General features: G+C 36.6%; 1 protein-coding gene across 2 annotated transcripts in view; it reads right to left on the bottom strand.

The window, feature by feature from the left end:
• Positions 1 to 24,650, bottom strand: part of ERC2 (ELKS/RAB6-interacting/CAST family member 2) — a 386,048-nt gene that overhangs the window by 44,549 nt on the left and 316,849 nt on the right. Inside the window, exons 14-15 of one of the 2 annotated variants that reach the window (XM_039349748.1) lie at positions 21,772 to 21,919; positions 15,438 to 15,691 (exon numbers count right to left, since the gene is read on the bottom strand). In XM_039349748.1, coding sequence (XP_039205682.1) covers positions 15,605 to 15,691; positions 21,772 to 21,919 — 235 coding nt within the window. In that variant the 3' untranslated portion in view covers positions 15,438 to 15,604. Of the gene's footprint in view, positions 1 to 15,437; positions 15,692 to 21,771; positions 21,920 to 24,650 lie in introns of those variants that run through there. The other variant, XM_039349739.1, reaches the window with a different exon arrangement.

The raw sequence follows: 24,650 nt of genomic DNA, 5'->3' as shown, positions 1-24,650 counted from the left end.
CTTCAACTCCCAGAATTCCTGAGCCAGCATGGCTCAGCTTGGAAACCTCTCCCTTTCCCCTCAGCATGGCTGGCTTAGGAATTCTGGGCATAAAAGAGCCAAGGTTGCCTACCCCTGATCTAGACCATGGGTTTGCCTTCTTGCTATAGAAAAAAAATGCTCCCCTTCTTTTATGGTGCTATTAATGTCTTTTTCCCAGTATAATTGCCACATGAAGGAGATTTTTCATTAATACAGGCAACTAGAAAGTGAAAAGAAAAAAAAACGTATTAAATGTTGTTCAACCCATCTCACTCATACAGGATCTCTGAACAGCTTACAAGGTTGAAAAATGACAAGGTTAAAAAAAAAAGACAATTAAAATAAGCAGAGTTAAAGATGAAAGCTAAAAACTGAAATGATTGGCAGCCTGAGGGTGGGATCTTCTCTATCCATCAGTCACCCACAACACAGCACACCTGTGTTGGAGCCCCAGGCCAAGCAATAGAGCCAAGGTTTCAGGCTCTTCTGGAAGACCACTGGTGAGGGAAGAAGGGAAAAATTTAAGGTGTGTTTGTGTGTAGGAAGGATAAGACCTTGGCTATGAGTAACTAGTTGGACGTATTTCCTTATCTGTTTCTTTATATGTAAAAACAGAATGAAATAATGAAATGCATGTATAAAAATGAAGAAAGAAACAATGACTGAAGCAACCAATGCTACTTTTTCTTTGTACTTAGTGAAATGAATGGCCAACCTAGCAAACAATATATTTGAATAATTATAAAACCCTAGTGAGACCACACCTGGAATACTGCAACCAATTTTGGTCACCATATTACAAGGGGGAAGGACAATGGTTGGAAACTGATCAAAGAGAAGCAACCTGGAATTAGGAAAAACTTCCTGACAGTGAGAACAATTAACCTGTGGGATAGCTTGCCCATAGAAATTGTGGGCACTCTATCACTGGAGATTTTTAAGAAGAGGCTAGACAGTCACTTGTCTGAGATGGTATAGGTTCTCCTGCATGAGCAGGGGGCTGGACTAGAAGACCTCCAAAGTCCCTTCCTACTCTATTCTGCTCTACTCTACTCTACTCTACTCTACTCTACTCTACTCTATATTCTACTCTACTCTACTCTATTCTATTCTATTCTAAAAGGAGCCGTGGCCTGGATTAGGTAAGCAAGTTGGTGATTTCACTTTCAAGCCACAAAAGGATCTACATAGGAAATTCAGCAATTCTGTTCTTTCTGTAATCCGAAATGGGAATCCAAGTTCAAAGAAAATCCAATGTCCAATGGAGCACAAATGACAAGAAACTTAAATTTAATGTACACTGAGATCAGCCATGCTAAAAATAGCCATAACATTTCACATTTTGGTTATTCAATTTGTAATGTTTTCTGCTTTCATTATCAATAAGAGTGAGGATTTCCTTTCCAGAAGACTGAATATAGCAGTGATAAAGTATAGGGAATTGTTTGCATGAATAATAGAAGTATTTGTATTCATAAAAACTGTATCAAGAAGTATGTTTACAAAGGGCAACTATAGTTTCATTTGTAAATTGGGCAGAGATTTTATATATATTTATTTTCCTGTAAACCTACCTTTTCCCTTATTGTTAGTGTGTTAAGACTACAGTGAAGTGTAACACAAAGAATAAAATCTTTTTCTTTATCTAGCAATTGCAGAAATTTGTTAATTGTTAAAAATACCAACACTTGACCTTTTTTCATAATAGGTTTACAAGATAGTTGGGGGTTATTTATAAAATTAAATATTGCACCATCTTCTTTTGCAAATATAGTTCTTAGGCATCCACATAAAAATCCTCGTAAAACTACATGCTGAATCTTGACATGGACTGGGATCAATCATGATTAACTTATCCCATTGATTTCAAAGGGAATTAATTTTAACCAATCTAAGATATAGCGTTAGGCTTAGTCTTTGTGGAAACCTTACTGAATTCATCAATGCTTACATGAAGACAGAATGCAATTTGTTATTAAATTCCAACCGTATGAAAAATACTTCCAAATTGCTAGTATTTTTTATGAAAGAATTTGCAGGAATAGAAAAGACTCCATGCTTCTTCTTAGGAAGACACTAAGGGCACTTACTTTACCTAAAAATAAAACAAATAGGGCAATTATTTTTATATGATCAGAAATTCCAAACTGATTGCATTCAAGGAATCATTACATCTTCTTCTGAGATAAAAATTTGCAGAAAAAATAGATTCAGTGTTATGTTTTTTTTAAAAAAAGGTATCATTATTAGCGAATCTGTATTTGTAGGAGATGACCAGACTGAGCCTGAAGGAGGGATCAAATGTGTCATAAGTCATGAGTCCCTGCATGTCCACAAGAGATTTAAATCCATCCCACCTTAAATGCCTCTCTTACCTCTGGCTTATTTCCCTTAACCCCTTGTTGGTCATAGTCTGGTAGAGAGCTTAAGTTTGCAACAAATGTTTATACTCATTTGAACTGTGTGAATCTCCTGATTTCCCTGGTGCTTGACAATATTAAGTCAAGCATCATTAGGTATTAGATAAATACAGTGCTTTTTTTCTAAAAAAAAAAAAAAAAAAAGTGCCGGAACTCACACACGTCATACAACCCGCCTCGCCTACCCTATAAGGTTCCATCCAAAAAAGGTGCAGGAACTCCGTTCTAGGCGTTCTATGAGAAAAAAAGCCCTGGATAAATATGAATTTATCTATATATGTATTGATGTGCCTTTCATATATCTGCTTTTGTAGGCGTGGACCAAATAAACACTCCTAGATTTGGGACAGGGCAAAATGTAAAGGCAGGTTTTGCTCAGATCTTTCCTAATCCAGGCATAGTCTCTTTTCTGCAACTAAAGGCATCTTACAGCATTTATAAGATACCCAAAGTGAAAGGTAAGAAAAATGTCCCCAAAATATAGTTCTGCTGGAATAGTTGTATTTTCTTATCCTCTTTCAGTAAAAGACAAAACAAATAGAATGGAAGACAATGAAATGAGTCCATACAATAAGGCAAGAAGCCTAAAGAAATCAGAATGGCCCTTAAAAAAAAAAAAGCATTCTACTTCAGTGTGAAATGTGCTTGAAAGTAACACAATCAAAGCCTTCCAGATTGCTGGAAATGATTTTTAGGTACACACTTTGGCAATTGCCTTGTCAACTCTTTCAGTTGACTAATTTCAACAGTAGCAGACAGGCAGTGCATTTATTTTAATGGTTTTAGAATTAAATTGCCATTTAATTAATGGCAACAACTTTGACACCTGTCATGGTACAGTTTTACAAAATGGGCTTGGTTATTGCAAGTGCATAATACAGCTCCTTCTTTCAAATCCTGATGGGTAATTGTCCTTTCACAAACACCAGCTGGAATATTAGACACTTAACAGACTGCCAAACATCATATTTTAACTGCCAAAAAGACCCTTATCTAAACTATTACGACCAAATTTCAATTTCCATGGCATCTGTGATTGAATAAATTTATGCTGACAATTAACATTTCTCTTATGATCATCACACATTTGGGATCTCTGTTTCCTAAATGTCTGCAACCTCTGGGGGTTAAAGAAATGTAGCAGAGCATATAGGAGAGATGATGTAGAACAGTGCAGTTAGTAATGTATAGGTTGCACTCATGCTAAAAGTATTTCTCTCTTTCCTAAATAATAAAAGTGGTAATTACATGGAAGGATGTAAGAACCCAAATACAAAGAAAGGGGCTAAACTATATAATTAACACTTTGAAAAGGGAGATGTCTGGACTCTGAAAACATTTTAGAACAATGTATGTGGGCAATTTAAGATGTTCAGATTGCTTTTTTTCTGCAAAACAATAATAATAACTCATTGAACAGATAACTTTCTGGAATGACTTTTTAAGAAAACAGATCCTGGAACTATTATACTATATTAAGATAGTTAACAGAAAATATATACAATGACCACTATTACCTTTTCCCCCCAATCTTGAAATGTAAGCAGTACAAGATACGCTTTTATTTTTTTTCCATCTGATTAATGGACTGCAATATGAACCATCATTTTCCTATAACTAAATATCTTATAGTAAGATCAGAGAAATGTCATTTTTACTGAGAGAGATAAAGAAGGTTTTGTAATGATGTTAATAAAAATGAATAATGGCTCTTTATTGGTTTTGGGGGGAAAAATGTAAGAATCAGCTTGCAAATATTAGGAAAACTGATCTTAAAAAACTAAGGAAAGGGGGACATTGTTAGCAATTAGATGGAAAACCACTACAAAATCCCCAGGCTATAGATTGGTATAGTAAGTAAGTAAAAAAAATCCATTAAGAAGGCAGTGGCATCAACTTCCATATCAATTGTCAAGAAAACAATGTATGTTCATGTAGTCACTTGAGGTCAATCTTCACTTGAGGGGGATGAACAATTGATATATTTCATAGGATCACTTAGACTGCAGCACCATTTTATAAATGCATTTTTCCTTGTTTCTATCTGAATCAGGGCAAAAGAATCATTAAATCATAACCTCTCAATGAGATTAACAGATAGAAAATCATCAGAACTACACCGCAGCTCATATTATATCACAGATGAGGAAAATATTTGTAATCTTTTATGCAGGTGACCTTTCAAAAAAAATTGTAGTTGACTATAAAAACAGTCTAGTTTCAATTTCTCAGTTGAATGGGACCGAGATAAAGTCCCCAATCCATTTGCATGTGGGAAGACATAATAAAAAATAGGGCTGCCACAAAGACTGTAAGCAAGATTGTCTAACAATGATTAGAAAAGGGATATTCAATACTGTATTTCAGACATCAGCATCCTAAGTAGTAAACCAAGGATCCCAAGAGGTTTGGCTGTTTGATTGAAAGACTCCATAGGTTCATTGCAGAAACCAACTGAGCAGCGAATAGATTTGTCCTTCAGCACTACTAATGTGACTGTGTCAACTTCAGCCAAAGAAAGCAGTTTGCTAAAAGTTGCTGGCAGGTCACTGGAAACAGAGTCTTATCCTCCCACATCTGCTTACTCTCTGCTCCACCTTTCTCCATTTTTGTTCCTTGACCACTGATAGATTCACATTCTACATACCAAAGGGGACCATTTGTGTGGTCTCTTCTGAACTAGCCTGTTGCTTGTGGGCTTTCAATATACCAGTTGAAGTTTCTGTTGCAGGCCAGGTATTAGCAAGTGACTCATGAAATCAGAGGAGCCCCCGTGATTAGAGATTGGGACAGTGGTATGTTGCTAATCATCCTTCCAACTGCAAACTCTCAATGTCTAAATCTAATAAAACTGTTGAGCTGTACAAGGTACTGAAAATGCTTTTTTTTCCTGTGAATTCTTATAGTCATCAGGTTCTTGTTGCCGTCATGGAAGACTTATGAGTTCAATTATTTGTTTCCCTCTCCATTATTAATTACTCCTTTCCTGGGACTGCATACAGCATAACTGAATTAAAGGAAAAGATCCCAAAAGACAACATTTCCTGATCTTTCACATGCTAGAGTTTCCTTAGACTTCTATTAATCAATAGTTCTGTAGCTGAGTTATGTCCCTGCAGAATGTGTGTCTGCTACTTTTGGATACATTTCCTGGATACAGTTGATGAAAGAATGTTGAAATAAAAAAAAGAGACTAAGGTTTTTCTTATTTTTTATGCACTTCCAGTGTCATAAGATTTCAATGTCACCTTACTGATTCCTAAAACTTTTATAAAACAGCGAGCTAATGAGTAGTGAAGATTGCCAAACACTAACATCGTCTCTGGCTGATATATTATGGACACCTGTGGTCTTGAAGTAGCTGGAACGCTTCTACATTGAAATTCTTGTAAGCAGTTTTTGGCCAATTCTGTTTACATTTTTGGCTGGACATCCTAATAATGAAAAAGGACAATTGGGAAATACATCACTTATCCTTAACAATCCTTGGGGAACTTTAATTATAGCTCTCAGGCAAATTATTTCAGAGAGGAAATCTGACATCATTATAAATATTTCACTAACAGCATTTATCTTTGAATTTTTTATTTTCTAACTAGAAATATTAACTTGTTCAACTGAAGGCAAAGCACCAGATTTCTTTTAACGCAGCACTGACATATTCTATTTTTTATTTATATCAGATACTTAAACATGAACCTAGCTTGCTAAACAATTAATGATTCTAAACATCCACATATTGTGTGCATTGCAGTTGTTTTTGTCTCTTTAAAATGTGTCCTATTTTGTCTTCTAAAAGTAACCATTCTTGAAATATCCACAGATTTCAGAATGGTTGAATTATCTCCAGTCCATATCCCAATACAAGATTTTATAAATGAACAACCTTCTGCAACCTAATGCTATTCAGATATGCCAAAAGTCCAATTCTCCCGATGTCCCAGCCAAAGGATTTCAAACTTAGAGAGGATGAGTTTTCAGATACATTAGGGCATCAATTAACATGGCTGCTGATAATCACAAAGGGACTTGCTGGTAATGGAGGGGAAAGCACTGAGATTCAAACCACTTTTTAGGAAATTGGAAATCCGAGTCTGTCTTTGTGAAAGAGTACCAGGTAGTCCTCAACTTGTCAACCCTACAAATGAGCATGGCTGCAGCCATTTTTCCTACTCATTTTCGGTTGCCACATAGAATGGAGAGGGGGTTGCCCAGGTGCTTCGCTAATCAAAATAATCTTTTGTCCCATGGGAACCAAGGTCACCGGCTGCTCCTAAGACTGCAGGCTGGGCATTGTGTAAAAAGCCCACCAAGAAGATGTATTGGGGAATGTAGTTGCTTACATAGTTTTAGGGGTGGGATTTTTAAACTTTGTATTGGGGAATTGTTACGTTTGTCTCCAGACTTGGTTTCGCTTTTGATGTGCCAATACTTTGTAACTAATAAACATATTCTTTGAGAAATTTGCAAGCCTCTGAGTTCTGCTTTATTCGTCTCTGTCTGTCGGAACCATGACAAGTTCGTTTAGTGACCATTTGACATTACAAAGGCACTGAAAAAGGGGACTTATGACCATTTTTCACACTTTCACACTTTTCTCACTTAGCAACAGAAACATTGGCCTCAACTGTGGTCGCAAAGTCAAGGACTACCTGTATAGCTCTGAGGGTGGAATGTAGCCCATTTCTCTGATCCTTGGCTTTCTACCATCGGCATCCTTCATTGAGAGAGAGAGAGAGAGAGAGAAAGAAAAAAACAACAACTGCAGTACTTTCAAAGTAAAACATTTAAACTACTTTAAAAAAATACCTTTTGTCATAGACAAAAATTGCATTAGTCAAGAGCCTAGTCAAGGGCTATCATTGTGATCATGAATAAATTTAATAGTGGTCCTCATGCTAAACGTCTCTAAAGCTTGTCCAAAACTAGTTCTTGCTCTTCTTGGTTGACTGCCAGACTGCTATTTTAATGAAACGAGTGCCTCGGCATAACATTTTGGCCACAACTACATTAACCACTCTAATTCATGGGATTCTAGAAAGCTTTTGATTTTGGCTGCAACATTTCAGAATAACTCTTTTATTGATGCACAGCTATAATATATTTGATTTATGTCCTCTTTCAACTTGCCCTCTTCAGACACATTCTCAAAGACACCCTCTGCTTTCTTCATTACATTTTTCCTGTGGTTAAAAGAACAGACTAAACGTTGACAGGTATATGATTTAAAAAGTCTTAAATACGTCACATTTAAAAGTATCCTCCAATCACATTGAGGTCTCTCAGACCTCCCCATTTAAGTTTACCTAGAGTATTTTGGGTTGTAGAGTTTCCCCCCCAAGTTTCCTGTACGTGATGCAATATTGAAACTAAGGATTTAGATATGTTTAAGAAAGGGCCTTTATTAACTAAAAGTGGTGTTTCTATTCGATTGTAATTATTTTTGAATAATAAAGTTTTGCAGGAGCTTTAATTTAGCTTTTCATACTAGTAAGCCCCCCTCCTCAGTTGTGCTATCCTGAACATATTTATTGGGCAGCAAATCTCACCTTCTGCTCTGAGTCTGAAAGATAATGCACAGTAGAAATGCAAATAAATTACAGTAAAACAGAAGGACATCTATCCGCCCTAAATGTTAGGGGAATCTAAAAAGCCGTTTTATATAATGGATGGAATATCTAACTTGGATTCTTGTCCTTCTTGGAAATGGAACTGGTTGTTATTTTTCTTGGCAAAGCACGTACGCTAACCCAAACCTCTTGGAGGAAAGTCAGATTTAAAATATAACAGGCTTATAAATATGCAATAAACAAAAGAGACCTGTACATATTTGTTGAACATTTATTCCAAAGTTCTAACAAAGAACGGCCCTCAAGGTGGCTATTGTAATAAGATTAAAAAGAGTGCAGTAACAACTCACTTTGCTTGCCCAACTAAAAGCTAAACTAACTTAGCAGCCAACTTGCTTATCTGCCAAAGGTTTGCTGGAATAAAAAGAAAATGCATAAATAAAATAAGACAAAGTACATTTGCCTATCAATAGGAGGAGAAAAGGATGGGGCTAGCTTAAGCTCCCCTGGCAAACTGAAGAATAGTAATCAAAGAAAGGATTGCAAGAAATATATCCAGTGTTGGTGGGATTGAGGGAGGGGGATTCATCCAGAGAATCTAAAACCCACCCAGGCTCATAAAGAAGAATGTGGCAATGTGAGTAGTGGGTTTCAAGTCCTGTAGCAGGACTGAATGAGTTGCTAATATCCCCAGAGCTTTTTTCTGGAGGAAAAGTGAATGTTGAACTTACATCCCAACATAGAGTGTGCTATAGTAGTCTGCATGGGAGATAATTGTGTCTTAAGGTGCTTAGTGTTTAAGTTCCTGTCCTGTCTTATGTTCATACCAGCTTGATTCTGAGCCAGTTTTAGAAATTCCTGCCCCTACATGCATGCACACATAGAGACAAAGCATCAGTATGCACACACTGTACCTGCAGGTTCAGCCAAGGCTGATTTAAATCCCTTGTAGCAGTGGTGGGATTCAAATATGTGAACAACCCGTCCTCTGCGTGAATGCCGCTTCCGGAAGTCCATTCTGGGCCTGGGCAACAAAAATTAGCTACCAGTTCTACCGATCCAGATATTTAAGTAAGTTTATAGAGATATTCCTGCACGCAGGTTTTTCAAAGTTCTTGCAGGTTTAAAGACCAGCAGACTTTTTTTCTAAAGTATTATCTTTCTTTTCCTGAGCTAATTACATTTGTTGTGCTTTTTAAAAATCATAGATGCACCATTTTGTTATTTTTCCAGCATTTGAAACAAAAATGTTTGAGTCAAGTTAACTCTGAATGTTAATGGAGATCATGATGCTATTCCTGCTTCTGCAAAATAACCAATGAATTACTCGGATTAGCTTGCAACAAAGTAAGTGCATTACTGCATCGAAGATCCCTGGAGGTGATATAACATAAAAACTATACCTTGAAAGGAGCTATTTCTAAAGGAGTTATTTCAGAAATATAAGGGAAATCAATGTATGTTTATAATTTGGCACCTGGAATATGTACTACACATCTTTTCTTCTCACAATAAAAGTCATTGTTCTCAGGAACTTCAACTGGAGTTTAACCTTGGAAATACCTTTAAAGAAGAATGTAGAAAACAATACAGAGGCAATTAAGATCTGCCTAATAGACAATCCTTAATAGCCTATCAAATAGTTTGGAATGATTTATTCACTATATGTGAATGAAACAAACTTAGACATATTTGGGTTTTGTTAATTCAACCTCAGTATATTACTCTGATGCATTACACATTCTGATGAAATCAATCCATTTGGCATTAATCCAATCACAACAAATTGCTTTGAATCAATTTGTTATATTCAGGTAATCCACAAAGTGTAATAGCATTGCCTCATATTTTAAGTCTGTCTATGCTGCACTATATCACGAAGATATAAAGTCAAGAAAGACAGAAAGCATATTGCATACAGAAATCTTGGTTTGTAGGGCATCTAACATAACAGTAAGATAGTACTTCTTCCCTCTGATCTAAATAATATTTTCAGATGCCAACAATCTATAGATTTTCTATTAGTAAAATTCAATATCTATACCTTCTAATACACTCTCTAGTACACTTTAACATACAATTGAACAAAATTTGCTGGTTGACAAATTATTTTGGAAATTGACTAAAGGATGCATCAGCCTAATTTTCTTTTTAATCTTTCCACTTTTCCCTATTTGTAAAGCACATTTTATTTTTAAAATGTGTGGGCATTAATCAAGCATACATTTCTATATAACAGAATAACAGAGTTGGAAGGGACCTTGGAGGTCTTCTAGTCCAACCCCCTGCTCAAGCAGACAACCTATACAATTTCAGATAAATATATGCTTGTCTGTCAGCACATGGCTAAACACTTTATGTATTTTTCAGTGCATGCAGTTTTGTACATATATTTTTTATTTCAAACAATTATTTCAAAAAATAAATAACTGCCAAAATTTCATGCCAATTGCATGATCTTTGAAAATACTAATTGAGTGATTTTGCATTACAGTAATATGCAAACAAAACAAAATTTGCTTATTCCTAAATTTAACCCTTATAAAGCTGATTTAGATGTATATGACAAAAGAAGTTCCATGTTCTTTTAAACTTTATAGAAAGTTTAAAATTCCAACTGAATATGGTGAAACCCCTGGAAATCCCTAGAATTGTTCATCAATTACTTTACTAGATAAACAATTTTGTGTAAGGGGGATTTTTTTAAAATTCTAGCTAGCACATTAAAATTATACAGACAGAAGTATTTCACTAGATATTATTTCTCCATCTCATTCAGTTCTATTTTGTAGAATAGATGAATGTATTACAATTATTTTTTTTTTTTTTTTTTTATTGAAAATTTTTACATTTTACAAAAACAAATCCCCTTCCCATACCCCCCCCTACCTCACCCCCCCCCTTCCCAACCTCCCAAACCCTCCCCTGGACTTCCCAGAGCTGAGTACAGGCTTAATTAAAAAAAAAAAAAAGAAAACTTAAAACACTTTTAAAACCTAAACAAATTTAAATACAATCATCATTCTATATAAGCTCCCTCCAAAAACACAAATTTAAACATTACTTTCTTTGAATATCTATATCTATAATATAAAATCTAATTTCTCCCTCTTTCTTTATCCTAAAACGAAAAAATAAACATACAAATCTTTGTTATACCATTAAAGCTAAATACTCTTAAAGAACTTAAAGTAAGTACATATTTCCTTCAATCTTCATAATCTTCTCTCCTATCCAAAAAGAAAAAAAAAAAAAAAAAAAACAAAAACTTAAAAAACCTATAAGTCCTAAACAAATCTAAGCACATTTAATTAAACAAATTATTTTGTCTTAAAAATATTAATAATAATATTTAAAAACTAAAAACACTTTTAAATCCTAAACAAATCTAAATACAATCATCACTCTATATAAACTCCCTCCAAAACCACAAATTTTTAAAATTTAAAATATTAGAATCCACTCACTAAAATAAGCAAATTATAATCCCTTCAAAACACAAATTTAAACAATATTATCATTAAAGGTTCAAAACTTAAAACAACAAAGTTAATAAACACATTAAACATTTCAATCTTCACCAATAACTAATTCCATCCGTAAAAAACTACATCCTTATCAATCTCAATTATATTAGTATTATTAATTATTCACATTCCAGTTTTTTCCATTCTCCATTCTTCCATTCTTCCATTTCCCTTCTCCATTCTTGTATCAAACTCGTAAGAAATGCTGCAAGTTCTGCCTTAGGAGACTGCTCCAAAATTCCTGAATCTCCCATCGACTCCGAAGCCAATAAGGGTTCCTTAAATTCCTCCTTGTATTGATCTTTACAATTGTAAGTTGTACAAGTTATCCTCTGCCCGTTCCTCTCTTGTTGATGCCCCTCAGACTGAGATTTCCCAGTTTCCATTTCAGGCAACAATTCCACCCTTAAAGATTGCTCCAAAGACTTTGTAGGTCTAACATCTCCCAGAGATTCAGAAACCACTAAATATGAAACTTCCTTAACCTTCTTCTGTTGCTGCTTTTCTTTGGGATTATATACTGCACAAGTTGTCTTCTGCTCCTCAACCTGGACTTGTTGAGGCCTCTCACACAAAGATTCTCCAGTTTTCATAAATATAGGCTCTTCAAACTGTGATTCTACATTCTTTTCTTCCAAAGCTTTAAACTTAATTGATGGCGATGCACATACCCCCAGGACCGAAGTATAAAAATCTTTTGCTTGAGAAACAGTATTAAGTCTATAACATGTCCCCAGGTAATTCACCACCATTCCAATCGGAACATCCCATCTGAATGAAATTTTTCTCTTTTTAAGTTCATTTGCTAAAAAAGCAAACTCCTTTCTTCTTCTTAAAATTTTAGATGGGATCTCTTTAAAAATTATAACATCTTGTGAAGCAATTTGAAATCTCTTCTTATAATAGGCTTGCACAATTTCATTGCGTAAAGATCTTTTACCAAAGTAAATTACCACATCTCTTGGCAGATTCTTCTGTGCTGCCACCACAGAGTTAACCCTAAATAATTTTTCAATTTCATTAAGTATTCCCTCTTTTTCTTTATTCAAAATCAATGCAAAGTCCTTTGCAACCATCTCCTTCAGATCTCCTTGCAAAGACTCTCCCAGGCCTCTAATTCTTAAGGCATATTCCATTTGTCCATATTGAAGCATAAGAATCTCATTTTCCATTTCTTTTTCCATACTTTCAATTTTCCCCTCCATTATGTCCACTTTTTCAGCTACCTCTTCCACATGGGAGTTCACCTTTTCAAGAACAGAAGCAACACCTTCTAAAGCCAAAACAAAATCTTGTCTCAAGATCTTATTGTTTTCCTCTAAAATCTTTTTCATTTCTGCCCTAATTTGAATTATAACATCTCCCATCATGTCTTGCAAATCCTTCATAGTTATTAGCTGACCCCCAGAAGAGGGTGAAACTGTTGATTTAGAAGCTGTAGAAATCCCTGGACGCTTTGGAGCCATCTTAAAGAAAAACCTTTAGTCCTTCTTAAGCAATTATAAAAATTCCTTCAAAAATATAACTCCCTCCAAAGAAGGTCATTATAATAAAAAGAAAAAAGGGAAAAAAAGGAAGAGAAAAAGAATTAAAAAAAAGTTTTACTCCTTCTTAAAAATTACAAAAAATTAAACAGAAAAAAAGTCCTTCAAAAAAGGGTCATTACAATAAAAAAAAAAAGGGAGTTCAAAGGAAAAAAAAAGGGAGAAGGGGAAAAAAAAAATAATTAAATAAAAAAAGTCCGTTCCAAAAAAAATACTTAGAGATACCAAAAACAACCATTCCAATCATAAGGAAATAAAAAGAGAAAGGGAAAGGAAAGAAAGAAAAACACCAAAAAGCCTGCCGGTCAGCATTCTAACTTCCAGAAAAAAAAACACCGAGGAGTTTGCCGATCGCCATTTTACTTTCCCTTTCAACAAAGAAAAAAAATAAAAAGAGAGAATAAAAATAGAAACAAATCTTAAAACTTAAAATCCAAATAAGTCAAAGAAAGCAAAAACTAAATCCTCTACTCAGCTCTGTCCATTTAAAAAAAAAAAAACTCACCAGTTCTCTTTAAGCACGGAGGTGTTTGCGGCGGCTCGTTTTGTCCCTGAGGACAAAAACAGCTGGGAAGCGGAGACAAGTCTGAACTCCGTGGGAGCACTCCTTTCACCCCCCCAAAAAAAAAAACTTGGGGGGTGCGAAAGAGGCTCTACCACTATTCAGACACTCTCTACCCCCCCCCTTTGCCCGGGAGGGGGATTTTGAACCGCTGAACAGCTGATATCTGCTGTTCATAGCGGTTCTTACACTTACCCAGGAGGACGGCTACAAAGTAGCCGCCATCACGCACGCAAAATCCACCGGAAGTCAATGTATTACAATTATTAACAAGTGTATTTTACTTTGTTGACAATTATTTCAGCATTATTTTTATTTTTCATGGATTTATTTTTACAATGTCCATGTAGGTTTGTTTGTTAATCTTAGTTGGACACTGTAGCATTTGAAAGAATATATTTTCTTTTAGGCAATCATTTTTGAAATGTTGGGTGATCCATAAATATAAATTCCACCCATCATAAATCAGGAGTTGTTTCCTGACATCAGCAGTTTCCATCATAATAAGAATACTGTATTTTTTAAAGGAAAAAAATTAAGAGCATTTGGAAAAGGAAGCATAATTAAATACCGCCTGTCATCTTAAGCTTTTTCTAATCAGAGAGACCAACATTTTTATGGCTTTCTTCAGTATGATTTGCAATGCAAACAAAAGCAAGTTCCTCTGAGATCTGTTTCATCGATAAGTGGATAAACAGAAGTCTTCAAGTCACCAAATCCTTCCAAAGAAGGACATCACATTGCTCCTAAAGAGCAATACATACTAACCATTTACAGAATTATGATATTTCAGCAACATTATTCTAAGTCACTAATAATAACCCATATATTACAGGACATGTATTTAAATCTGAAATACCGCTCCTGCGGATACATTAACAAAAAGCCTACCACTTTCTGTTTGAAGATTTTAAACATTTGATACTACATTTAAATTAAGTGTTACAAACCTTGCAAATAAAAAGAGTAAGAAACTTCCTGATAATAATGATTGAACAATCTTCTATTTGTCATTTCAGAGAGGGTTAAGTGATAAGTATTCTGATGAGTATCCAAGGAGGAAGGGGAAGAATAGGAGAGCCCTTAATATGACACGGCCCTTTAAAATAGTGATTCTTAACTTTCCTAATGCCGCGACCCCCAACCATGTGGTCGTAAGTCAAGGACTACCTCTATTTCCTTGTGGGTGGGAAGCACATGCTGGGCAGGCTGAGGGTGCACGCAGGCCATTGCCCAGCAACCGCCTTGGCCCGGGAGCGCCGTGCATGCGTGGTGCCACCCCCTGCGCTGGCCAAGGCGTAGCTGGCAAGCGGCAGTGACAGTGCAGGCCGACCACCAGCTAGACCACCAGCTGGCCCAGCCCAAGGGAGGTAAGCCACCTGCCGGGTCCCATGCACACCAGCAACCGTCCCTGCACCCGCCGGCCTCCCACCTCCCACCCCTGGCCCTCTTTTACATACATTTAGTAGTTGCTCAGCAGGGAGGGGTGGAAACATCCAGAAAGCTCGCCTTAGCTGCAGACAACTTGTAGTACCGTTTGCAGAGTGGGACTTTTGGCGGGCTCAGCAGGCCGAGACAGCCTGGACAATTCCTATTGGCTTTTGAAAGCCAATAGAATTAGACTCTATTCAAGAGAGTCTATTCTATTGGCTTTCGAAAGCCAATAGATTCTATTGGCTTTCAAATGCCAATAGAATAAAGTCTCTTGAATACAGTCTATTTTATTGGCTTTCAAAAGCCAATAGAATAAGAGGGAGTAGCACAGCTAAGGAAAGGGGGAAAAAATGGCGGACTGCATTGTTTGGCTACCCCCGTTAAATGGGGTCGCAACCCACAGGTTGAGAATCGCTGCTTTAAAAAGATGCAGATGAAAACAGATTCTTCTACCCTTCTCTTTCCTCTTCAGAATCTGATCTGGTATGGAGGGAAGTCAGCTTTACTTACTCACCATACATGGTGATCACAGTTTGCAAGAGAATGGAAGAAAACTAGTAAAGAGAAAAGCCTGATCCTGATCCACAAGTCCAAAATTCTGTTTCAGAAAAGCCTACATAGAATAAGAAGCTAAAATTAATGATTCTTGAAACAAACCAAAGTTGTGATAAGTTACAAAGCTCATCTGGGAAGGAAAGTTCTGAGTTTCAAATGTAGAAACCTTCAGTTTTAGGAAGTCTAGGTTTGCTGACCATTAAAATAAATTATTATTCCTTTTTGCACTTTTCAGAAAGAAAAATGAGATCTGCCCTTCATATGGCAAATCTTTGGCACTCAAGGCCATCCATTTTTCATAAAGGAAACTTTTCAACCATAGGGATTTTGGTGTCTACTAAGAAAGATAGACAATTCCCAGAAAATTAAATGTCTAGAAGATAAAGAGATCAATGGAAAGTTCTGTAGCACAAGAAAATAGATAAAAGTGGGGAAATGGTATTTGTCTTGTTTAACAAAGGTTAGGGCTTTCAGGAGGGGCTTATTGTTGTTTAGTTTCAGGCTTTCTATACTTTTTAAATAGTTAGTGGCAAAACTGTACAATTCAGCAATGGGCTTAATTGCATACAGAGATCAAATTCTATCCAGAACTTTGTGGCATTAATGTCAGTAAAAGCTAGACTACACAATCACAAGGATGATTTGTAGGATTTTCTTTCCATTTACTGGCATTCTAAAAAAAAGTGGGGTTGTATATTTTACTTCTAAATAACAACTTGCCATTCACAGGAGATATTCTGTGAAGACATGGCGGTGTGAGCAGCAGCAAACCAGATAACTTCAGCATGGGTGTGAACCTCCTCTTATTTGACACAAATGAAGAGGAGTTGAGTACTAGAGAATAATTTTTGAAATCTATACTGGACTCCTGGGACAACTGTAAATGGAGAAAAGTCATTATCTCAGGCATTTAAGAAATTTCTGGTAATGTAAAGGTAACAGGGATGAATCCATGCCTTTAACCTGCATGAATGCAGACTACCTGAACAAAGTGACTAAGGTCCCAGGAACATCCCTCTTGCAATAGTGCATTTATCACTGCCTGAACCCACCTAGATGTCTCCATCCAGGAGGCTTTCCCCATCTAGGAGTGACAGGGATCTAATTGACAGGTGATTGTGCTGACAGCACTGAGCACCCTGTCCACTTCATCAAGTCTGATAGGATCCAACTGTTTCAAGATAACTGGATAAAGCATCTCTAACTAACTAGCTGTCAACTAGATCTGTGTCCCTCCTGGTTGGTGAAAGCTAGCAATTATAACATGGTTGGTACCTGAAAAATGTGCAGTATATTCCCAACAAAAATTGAAAACTGACATATACTTTTGGGTGTTTAAAATGCATAATTATTTCTTATATTTTTATCTGAAGTTTTTCCCAAAGAGCAAAAAAGGAGGCATAAATATTCATTTTATTTATTAATTTGATTAGTGGTTAATTTGTTTTGAGTTCTCATTCTTTAAAAGGCATTTTGTGTAAACTAGATAAGGTTATGAGATCCTAAATTCAGATTCCTCTAGTTCAGAATAACAGAGTTGGAAGGGACTTGGAAGTCTTCTAGTCCAACCCCCTGCTCAGGCAAGAAATCCTATAGCATTTCAAACAAATGGTTGTCCAATCTCTTCTTAAAAACTTCCAGTGTTGGAGCATTCATAACCTCTGGAGGCAGGTTGTTCCACTGATTAATTGTTCTAATTGTCAGAAAATTTCTCCTTAGTTCTAGGTTGCTTCTCTCCTTGATTAGTTTCCATCCATTGGCTCTTGCCCTGCTTTCAGGTGCTTTGAAGAATAGGTTGACTCCCTGTTCTTTGTGGCAACCCTCAGATATTGGAGTATTGTTATCCTGTCACCCCTAGTCCTTCTTTCATTAAACTTGATATACCCAATTCCAGCAATCATTTTTTATATGTTTTAGCCTAATCAGCTTTAACCCTAATCATCTTCCTTGCTCTTCTCTGCACTCTTTCTCAACATCTTTTTTACATTCTGGTGACCAAAACTGGATGCAATATTCCAAGTGTGGCCTTACCAAGGCATTATAAAATGGTATTAATGCTTCATGCAATTTTGACTTTATCCTTCTGATAATGCAGGCTAGAACTGTGTTGGCTTTTTTGGCAGCTGTAGCACATATTTAAGTGATTGTCCACTAGGACTCCATGATCCTCTCACAGTTACTATTATTGAGCGAGGTACCAGCTACACTGTACTTGTGCGTTTGGTTTTTCTTACCTAAATGTAGAACCTTACTTTGTTCACCACTGAATTTCATTTTCTTAGATAACGCCCAATGTTCAAGTCTGTCAAGATCCTTCTGTATCTCAAGCCTATCTTCTGGAGTGTTGGCTATTCCTGTCAGCTTGATGTCATCTGCAAATTTGATGAGTTCCCCATCTATCCCCTTATCCAAATCATTGATGAAGATGTTGAAGAACACTGGGCCCAGAACAGAACCTTGGGGTACTCCACTGCATACTTCCCTCCATGTAGGTGCAGTTCCATTGAGGACTACATGTTGAGTACAGTTGGTCAGCCAGTTACGAATCCATCTGGTGGTGATGCTGTCTAACCTACATTTTTCTATCTTATCAAGTAGTAGGCTTTATCAAATGCCTTACTGAAGTCTAAGTAAATTATATCCACAGCATTCCTCTGGTCCACTAATTTTGTCACCTGGTCAAAGAATGCAATAAGATTTGTTTGACATAATCTATTTGTGACAAAACCATGCTGGCTTAATGGGTTATAATATTTTTTAAACAGTAAAGGAAAAATACAAATATATTTTGTTAATTAATTGCAAACAAACTTTGGGGGCAAGAATGTATGCGTGCGTGTATACACGTGTTGTTGTTAATTGCGAAGTCGTGTCTGACCCGTCGCGACCCCATGGACAATGTTCCTCCAGGTCTTCCTGTCCTCTACCATCTTCTGGAGTCCATTTAAATTCACACCTACTGCTTCAGTGACTCCATCCAGCCATCTCATTCTCTGTCGTCCCCTTCTTCTATTGCCCTCAATCTTTCCCAGCATTAGGCCCTTCTCCAGTGAGTCCTTCCTTCTCATTAGGTGGCCAAAGTATTTGAGTTTCAACTTCAGGATCTGGCCTTCTAAAGAGCAGTCGGGGTTGATCTCTTCTAGGACTGACCGGTTTGAACGCCTTGCAGTCCAAGGGACTCGCAGGAGTCTTCTCCAGCACCATAGTTCAAAGGCCTCAATTCTTTGGCGCTCAGCCTTTCTTATGGTCCAACTTTCACAGCCATACATTGCAACTGGGAAAACCATGGCCTGGACTATACGCACTTTTGTTGGCAGGGTGATGTCTCTGCTTTTTAGAATGCTGTCTAGATTTGCCATAGCTTTCCTCCCCAGGAGCAAGCGTCTTTTAATTTCTTGGCTGCAGTCCCCATCTGAGGTGATCTTGGAGCCCAGAAAAATAAAATCTGTCACTACCTCCATTTCTTCCCCATCTATTTGCCAGGAATTGAGAGGGCCGGATGCCATGATTTTGGTTTTCTTAATGTTGAGTTTCAAGCCAACTTTTGCACTCTCCTTCTTCACCCGCATCAAGAGGCTCTTTAGTTCCTCTTCACTTTCTGCCATTAGAGTGGTATCATCTGCATATCTTAGGTTGTTGATATTTCTCCCGGCAATCTTAATTCCAACTTTTGATTCATCTAGCCCTGCCTTTCTCATGATGTGCTCTGCATATAAGTTAAATAGGCAGGGCGACAGTATACAGCCTTGCCGGACTCCTTTTCCAATTTTGAACCAATCAGTGGTTCCGTGTTTGGTTCTCACTGTTGCTTCTTGACCCGCATATAGGTTTCTCAAGAGACAAATGAGATGGTCTGGTACTCCCATCTCTTTAAGGACTTGCCACAATTTGTTGTGATCCACACAATCAAAGGCTTTTGCATAGTCAATGAAGCAGAAGTAGATGTTTTTCTGGAACTCCCTAGCTTTCTCCATGATCCAGCGTATGTTGGCAATTTGATCTCTAGTTCCTCTGCCTCTTCGAAATCCTGCCTGTACTTCTGGTAGTTCTCGATCCACATACTGCTGGAGTCTAGCTTGTAGGATTTTAAGCATAACTTTACTAGCATGTGAAATGAGTGCAATGGTGCGATAGTTTGAACATTCTTTGGCATTGCCTTTCTTTGGAATTGGAATGTAAACTGACCTTTTCCAATCCTGTGGCCACTGTTGAGTTTTCCAAATTTGCTGGCAAATTGAGTGTAGCACTTTTACTGCATCGTCTTTTAAGATTTTGAATAGCTCAGCTGGAATACTGTCACCTCCACTAGCTTTGTTGTTGCTCAGATTTTCTAAGGCCCATTTCACTTCACATTCTAGGATGTCTGGTTCGAGGTCAGTGACCATCTCATTGTGGTTATCTGGGATGTTAAGCTCATTCTTGTATAGTTCTTCTGTGTAGTTTTGCCATCTCTTCTTAATCTCTTCTGCCTCTGTTAGGTCTCTGCCATTTTGGTCCTTTATCATGCCCATCTTTGCATGAAACGTTCCCTTCATATCTCCAATTTTCTTGAAGAGATCTCTGGTCCTCCCTATTCTGTTGTTTTCTTCTATTTCTTTGCACTGTTCATTTAAGAAGGCATTCTTATCTCTTCTAGCTATTCTCTGGAATTCTGCATTCAATTGGGTGTATCTTTCTCTTTCTCCTTTGCCTTTCGCTTCCCTTCTTTCCTCAGCTATTTGCAAAGCTTCCTCAGACAGCCATTTTGCTTTCTTGCATTTCTTTTTCTTTGGGATGGTTTTAGTTGCTACCTCTTGTACAATGTTGCGAACTTCCATCCATAGTTCTTCAGGCACTCTGTCTATCAGATCTAATTCCTTAAATCTATTTGTCACCTCTACTGTATATTCATCAGGAATATGATTTAGTTCATACCTGAGTGGCCTAGTGCTTTTCCCTACTTTTTTCAATTTAAGCCTAAATTTTGCAACGAGAAGCTCATGATCTGAGCCACAGTCAGCTCCTGGTCTTGTTTTTACTGACTGTATAGAGCTTCTCCATCTTTGTCTGCAGAGCACATAGTCAATCTGATTTCTATGTTGACCGTCTGGTGATGTCCATGTGTAGAGCCGTCTCTTGGGTTGTTGGAAAAGAGTGTTTGTTATGACCATCGTATTCTCTTGACAAAATTCTATTAGCCTGTGCCCTGCTTCATTTTGTACTCCAAGGCCAAACTTGCCTGTTATTCCGGTTATCTTTTGGCTTCCTACCTTAGCATTCCAATCCCCCATGATGATAAGGACATCATTTTTTGGTGTTAATTCTATAAGGTGCTGTAGGGCTTCATAGAACTGGTCAATTTCATCCTCTTCAGCACCAGTGGTTGGGGCATAGATTTGGACTACTGTGATATTGAATGGTTTGCCTTGGATTCGAATTGAGATCATTCTGTCATTTTGGGGATTGTATCCCAGTATTGCTTTTCCTATTCTTTTATTGACTATGAAGGCTACTCCATTTCTTCTGAGGGATTCTTGCCCACAGTAGTATACCTGATGGTCATCTGAGTTAAATTCACCCATTCCTATCCATTTTAGTTCGCTGATTCCTAAGATGTCGATGTTCAGTCTTGTCATCTCTTTTTTGACTATGTCTAGCTTGCCTTGATTCATGGATCTTACATTCCAGGTTCCTATGGAGAAAAAATCTTTACAGCATACACGTACAACTGGTAATTATAACTGAAGCAAATTATAACTAGGTTTGTGCTGAAATCCAGTCACATATATCACTTCCAAATAAACCTGCAAAAAAAAATCACAATTGGACCTTCCAAATAAGCAAATAGTGCAATAATATACAAGAAATAAAGTTAGTGGGATTCTGTATAAGGAGCATATCACAAAATCTTACTGGCTACTATTGTATAATCAGTAGTTAGATGTGAAGAAAAGGGAAAAACAAGATATATATGGAATAAACTAACTCTACGTTCAGCTAAAGACCAGTAAAATAGTAGACAGATGACATATATTTTGATCCTCGCTTTTCCTCCAGCTGTCACAAGGTTTGTTTTAAGGCTTAGCTTAAAGTCAGAAGAAAACGGAAAGAATAATCTCAGAGTCGCTAGAAAGAAATGGGAAGAAAAGCTTTCCCAACCTGTTGTTTTAGCTGATGGACCAATCTGTCTTTTTCTCTTTTCAAAGCCATCACTTCTTCCTGCGTTTTCTTTTTCTTTGAAGCAGACAGCTCAAGCAAGGCAATGTTTGCATCTTTTTCACTAATGGCAGCAAGCAATGCTTCCTGTCTGAAAAAGAAAGAAAGAAAGAAAGAAAGAAAGAAAGAAAGAAAGAAAGAAAGAAAGAAAGAAAGAAAGAGAAAGAAAGAAGGAGAAAGAAAAAGTCAAACGTCTGGGCAATTTTTTTTTTTAGAAAAAAGAATGTTTTATAGAACCAAGAAGAAAAACACATTAAGCTTCTTCAATAGAAGTTGAATTTTAGCTTGTATACATGGTACCCTAAATGTATATTTTTGAGGGGTTGATTTTTATGAATATTCTTGTAATCTAATTTGTGACATAATTGGCTAGTTGGATATTTTATAAGTGATTGTGCATGAATACTACTATTTGCATGCATACCTCGTGCATATAGACCTCATGCACTAGTGCTGTGGTGGTGCAGTGGTTAGAATGCAGTACTGTAAGCTAATTCTGCCCACTGCCAGCAGTTGGGCAGTTCGATCCTGACCAGCTCAAGGTTGACTCAGCCTTCCATCTGTCCAAGGTTGGTAAAATGAAGACCCTGATTGTTGGGGGCAATATGCTGACTCTGTAAACTGTTTAGAGAGGGCTAGAAAGCATTATGAAACGGTATATATGTCTAAGTGTTATTGATATATATATATATGGAAAGTGGTATAAATTAAGACCATCTCTGCAAAACCATATCCAGATTTTCTTGGAACAGCAGAATTCAAGCTAAACTAATGTTCAATTAGTATATCACCCTGATCTAATAAAGAATCTAAGGCACTCAGTTTGAGTCTTGCTACTTTCCATACTACTTCCAAACCCTACAGCATACCTCAAGTTGCTTAGGCAGCCACTTATCTGTTTTTTATTGTTAAAATATGATTTTTAAAGTTTGTTTTTTACAAGTTTAACTATAAACTTTCTCATCCATCCCTTAGTTGCAAGTTTTACCATTTTACATCGGGTGATTACACTTATTTTACAATGGTACTCATCAACTGTGTGTAAAGCATGATCAACAAGATGTGAACTCTGCCAGCTTTTCCAATAGTTTTCATGATTCAGTACAATTCTGGGGTAACTGACTGAATTACAGTTAGTCTTCATAAATCACTTCAACAAGGAACTCACTGAGGATTGACGACAAAAAAGTGTGTTTCAAGAAAGTTTGGTTCCAATTCATTGTTGCCGATCCCCCAAACCATGAGTAATTGTAGCTATGATGAAAATAAAACTTATCATGGTTTTTTGAAGGTACCATATATGCCAGCGTATAAGGCGACTTCCGCAAGCGTTAAAATCGGCACCAAAGACGGGGGTCGTCTTATATGCCGGGTCGTCTTATATGCCAGAAATACTGGTAGTTTCCGGCATATAAGACGACATTCTAGGAATGCGACTCGGCGACAAAGATGGGGGTCGTCTTATACGCTGGGTCGCCTTGTACGCCGGCATATACAGTAACCAGATTTCTTTTTTGTAACAATCTTTTTTTATTATTTTTTTTTCCGTCAACATATGTTAATTTTTCCAATCAAACAAGTTGTCTGGTGTTTGCTAAGCTAATACATGTTCACTTCCTAATCCTTCATTCTTTTCTCTAACCAAGAATAGAATAAATTCCAAATTTTATAATAGTCTGTATCTTCTTTGTCTTTCAGCCTCATAGTTAGTCTGTCCATCTCTGCACATTCCAATATTTTCGTGATTATTTCTTCTTCTGATGGCAATCCTTCATTTTTACAGTACTGTGCAAAAATTATTCTTGCTGCTGTGGTAATATGTAAAATTAAATATAATTTCTGCTCATTAATCTTGTCAGACATAATGCCTAGTAAAAAAAGTTCAGGGGTAACCAGATTTCTTCAGACATTGCCCACATATTCAGAAAAAATATTAAAATTCAATGTGACAAAGTTTGTGTGTGTGTGATGTATGCATCCATGCATGTGTTTATCATATTGGGTTCTATTTTATAAATTCATGGTTCAAATAGTTAAACACAATACACCCAAACAGTTTAGTCAATATAATTATAACATAGTTTATAGCTTTTACAGGGAAGCCTACACTAGCTTTAGATAAATATGAAGACTTTGTAGACAGTCATCTGGTCAAAATTTAGAAAATGTGTGGATTCAGCTCTATGAAAACCTGGAAGTACCAAGAGCAGTGATAGAAAAAGCAAGTTTGTGATGAGATTTTAAAGAATATTTAAAAGAATCATTCATTTCTACTGGTTTAGGAAAAAATTGTGAAATGGTCGTGAAACCACTATAAAGACATAGCAATAAAGTCTCAAGATAATTTTTTCTATCTCCTGTCAAACACAAAATGTATGCCTTTTATTAGAGCCATTAAAGGGATTTTGGTCCCAAACCAGGATGAAAGATGTCTAAACATTATTGCAAACATTTGATGTAATTTAGAACTATCTGGAGCTGTGAAACAACCACATGCTCTTGATATTAGTCCCCAAGCAATGAATGCACACATATTCACATTGCTGTCACCTAAAAGAAACAGAACATGGGAAATAATATATTTATAGGTAATTATAAATATGTTGTAGTAGTAGTAGTAGTAGTAATAGTAATAATAATAATAATTATAATAATAATAAGCTGCAGAACTACTGGAAGAAAAGGTGTTTACCCGTCGCAGATACACAGTGATGGAAAACAAAGAAATAATGATCTGTTACTACAGATCAAGTCCAACAAGAAGAGGATATCTAAAACGAATGCACCAGTTCTGGAAAGAACAACATCCAGAATCAGAAATA

The sequence above is a fragment of the Crotalus tigris genome, unplaced genomic scaffold (assembly GCF_016545835.1).
Source record: "Crotalus tigris isolate CLP2741 ecotype Arizona unplaced genomic scaffold, ASM1654583v1 scf7180000017567.3851432, whole genome shotgun sequence".
NCBI lineage: Eukaryota > Metazoa > Chordata > Lepidosauria > Squamata > Viperidae > Crotalus > Crotalus tigris.
This window is presented reverse-complemented; position numbering and strand designations above follow the sequence as displayed.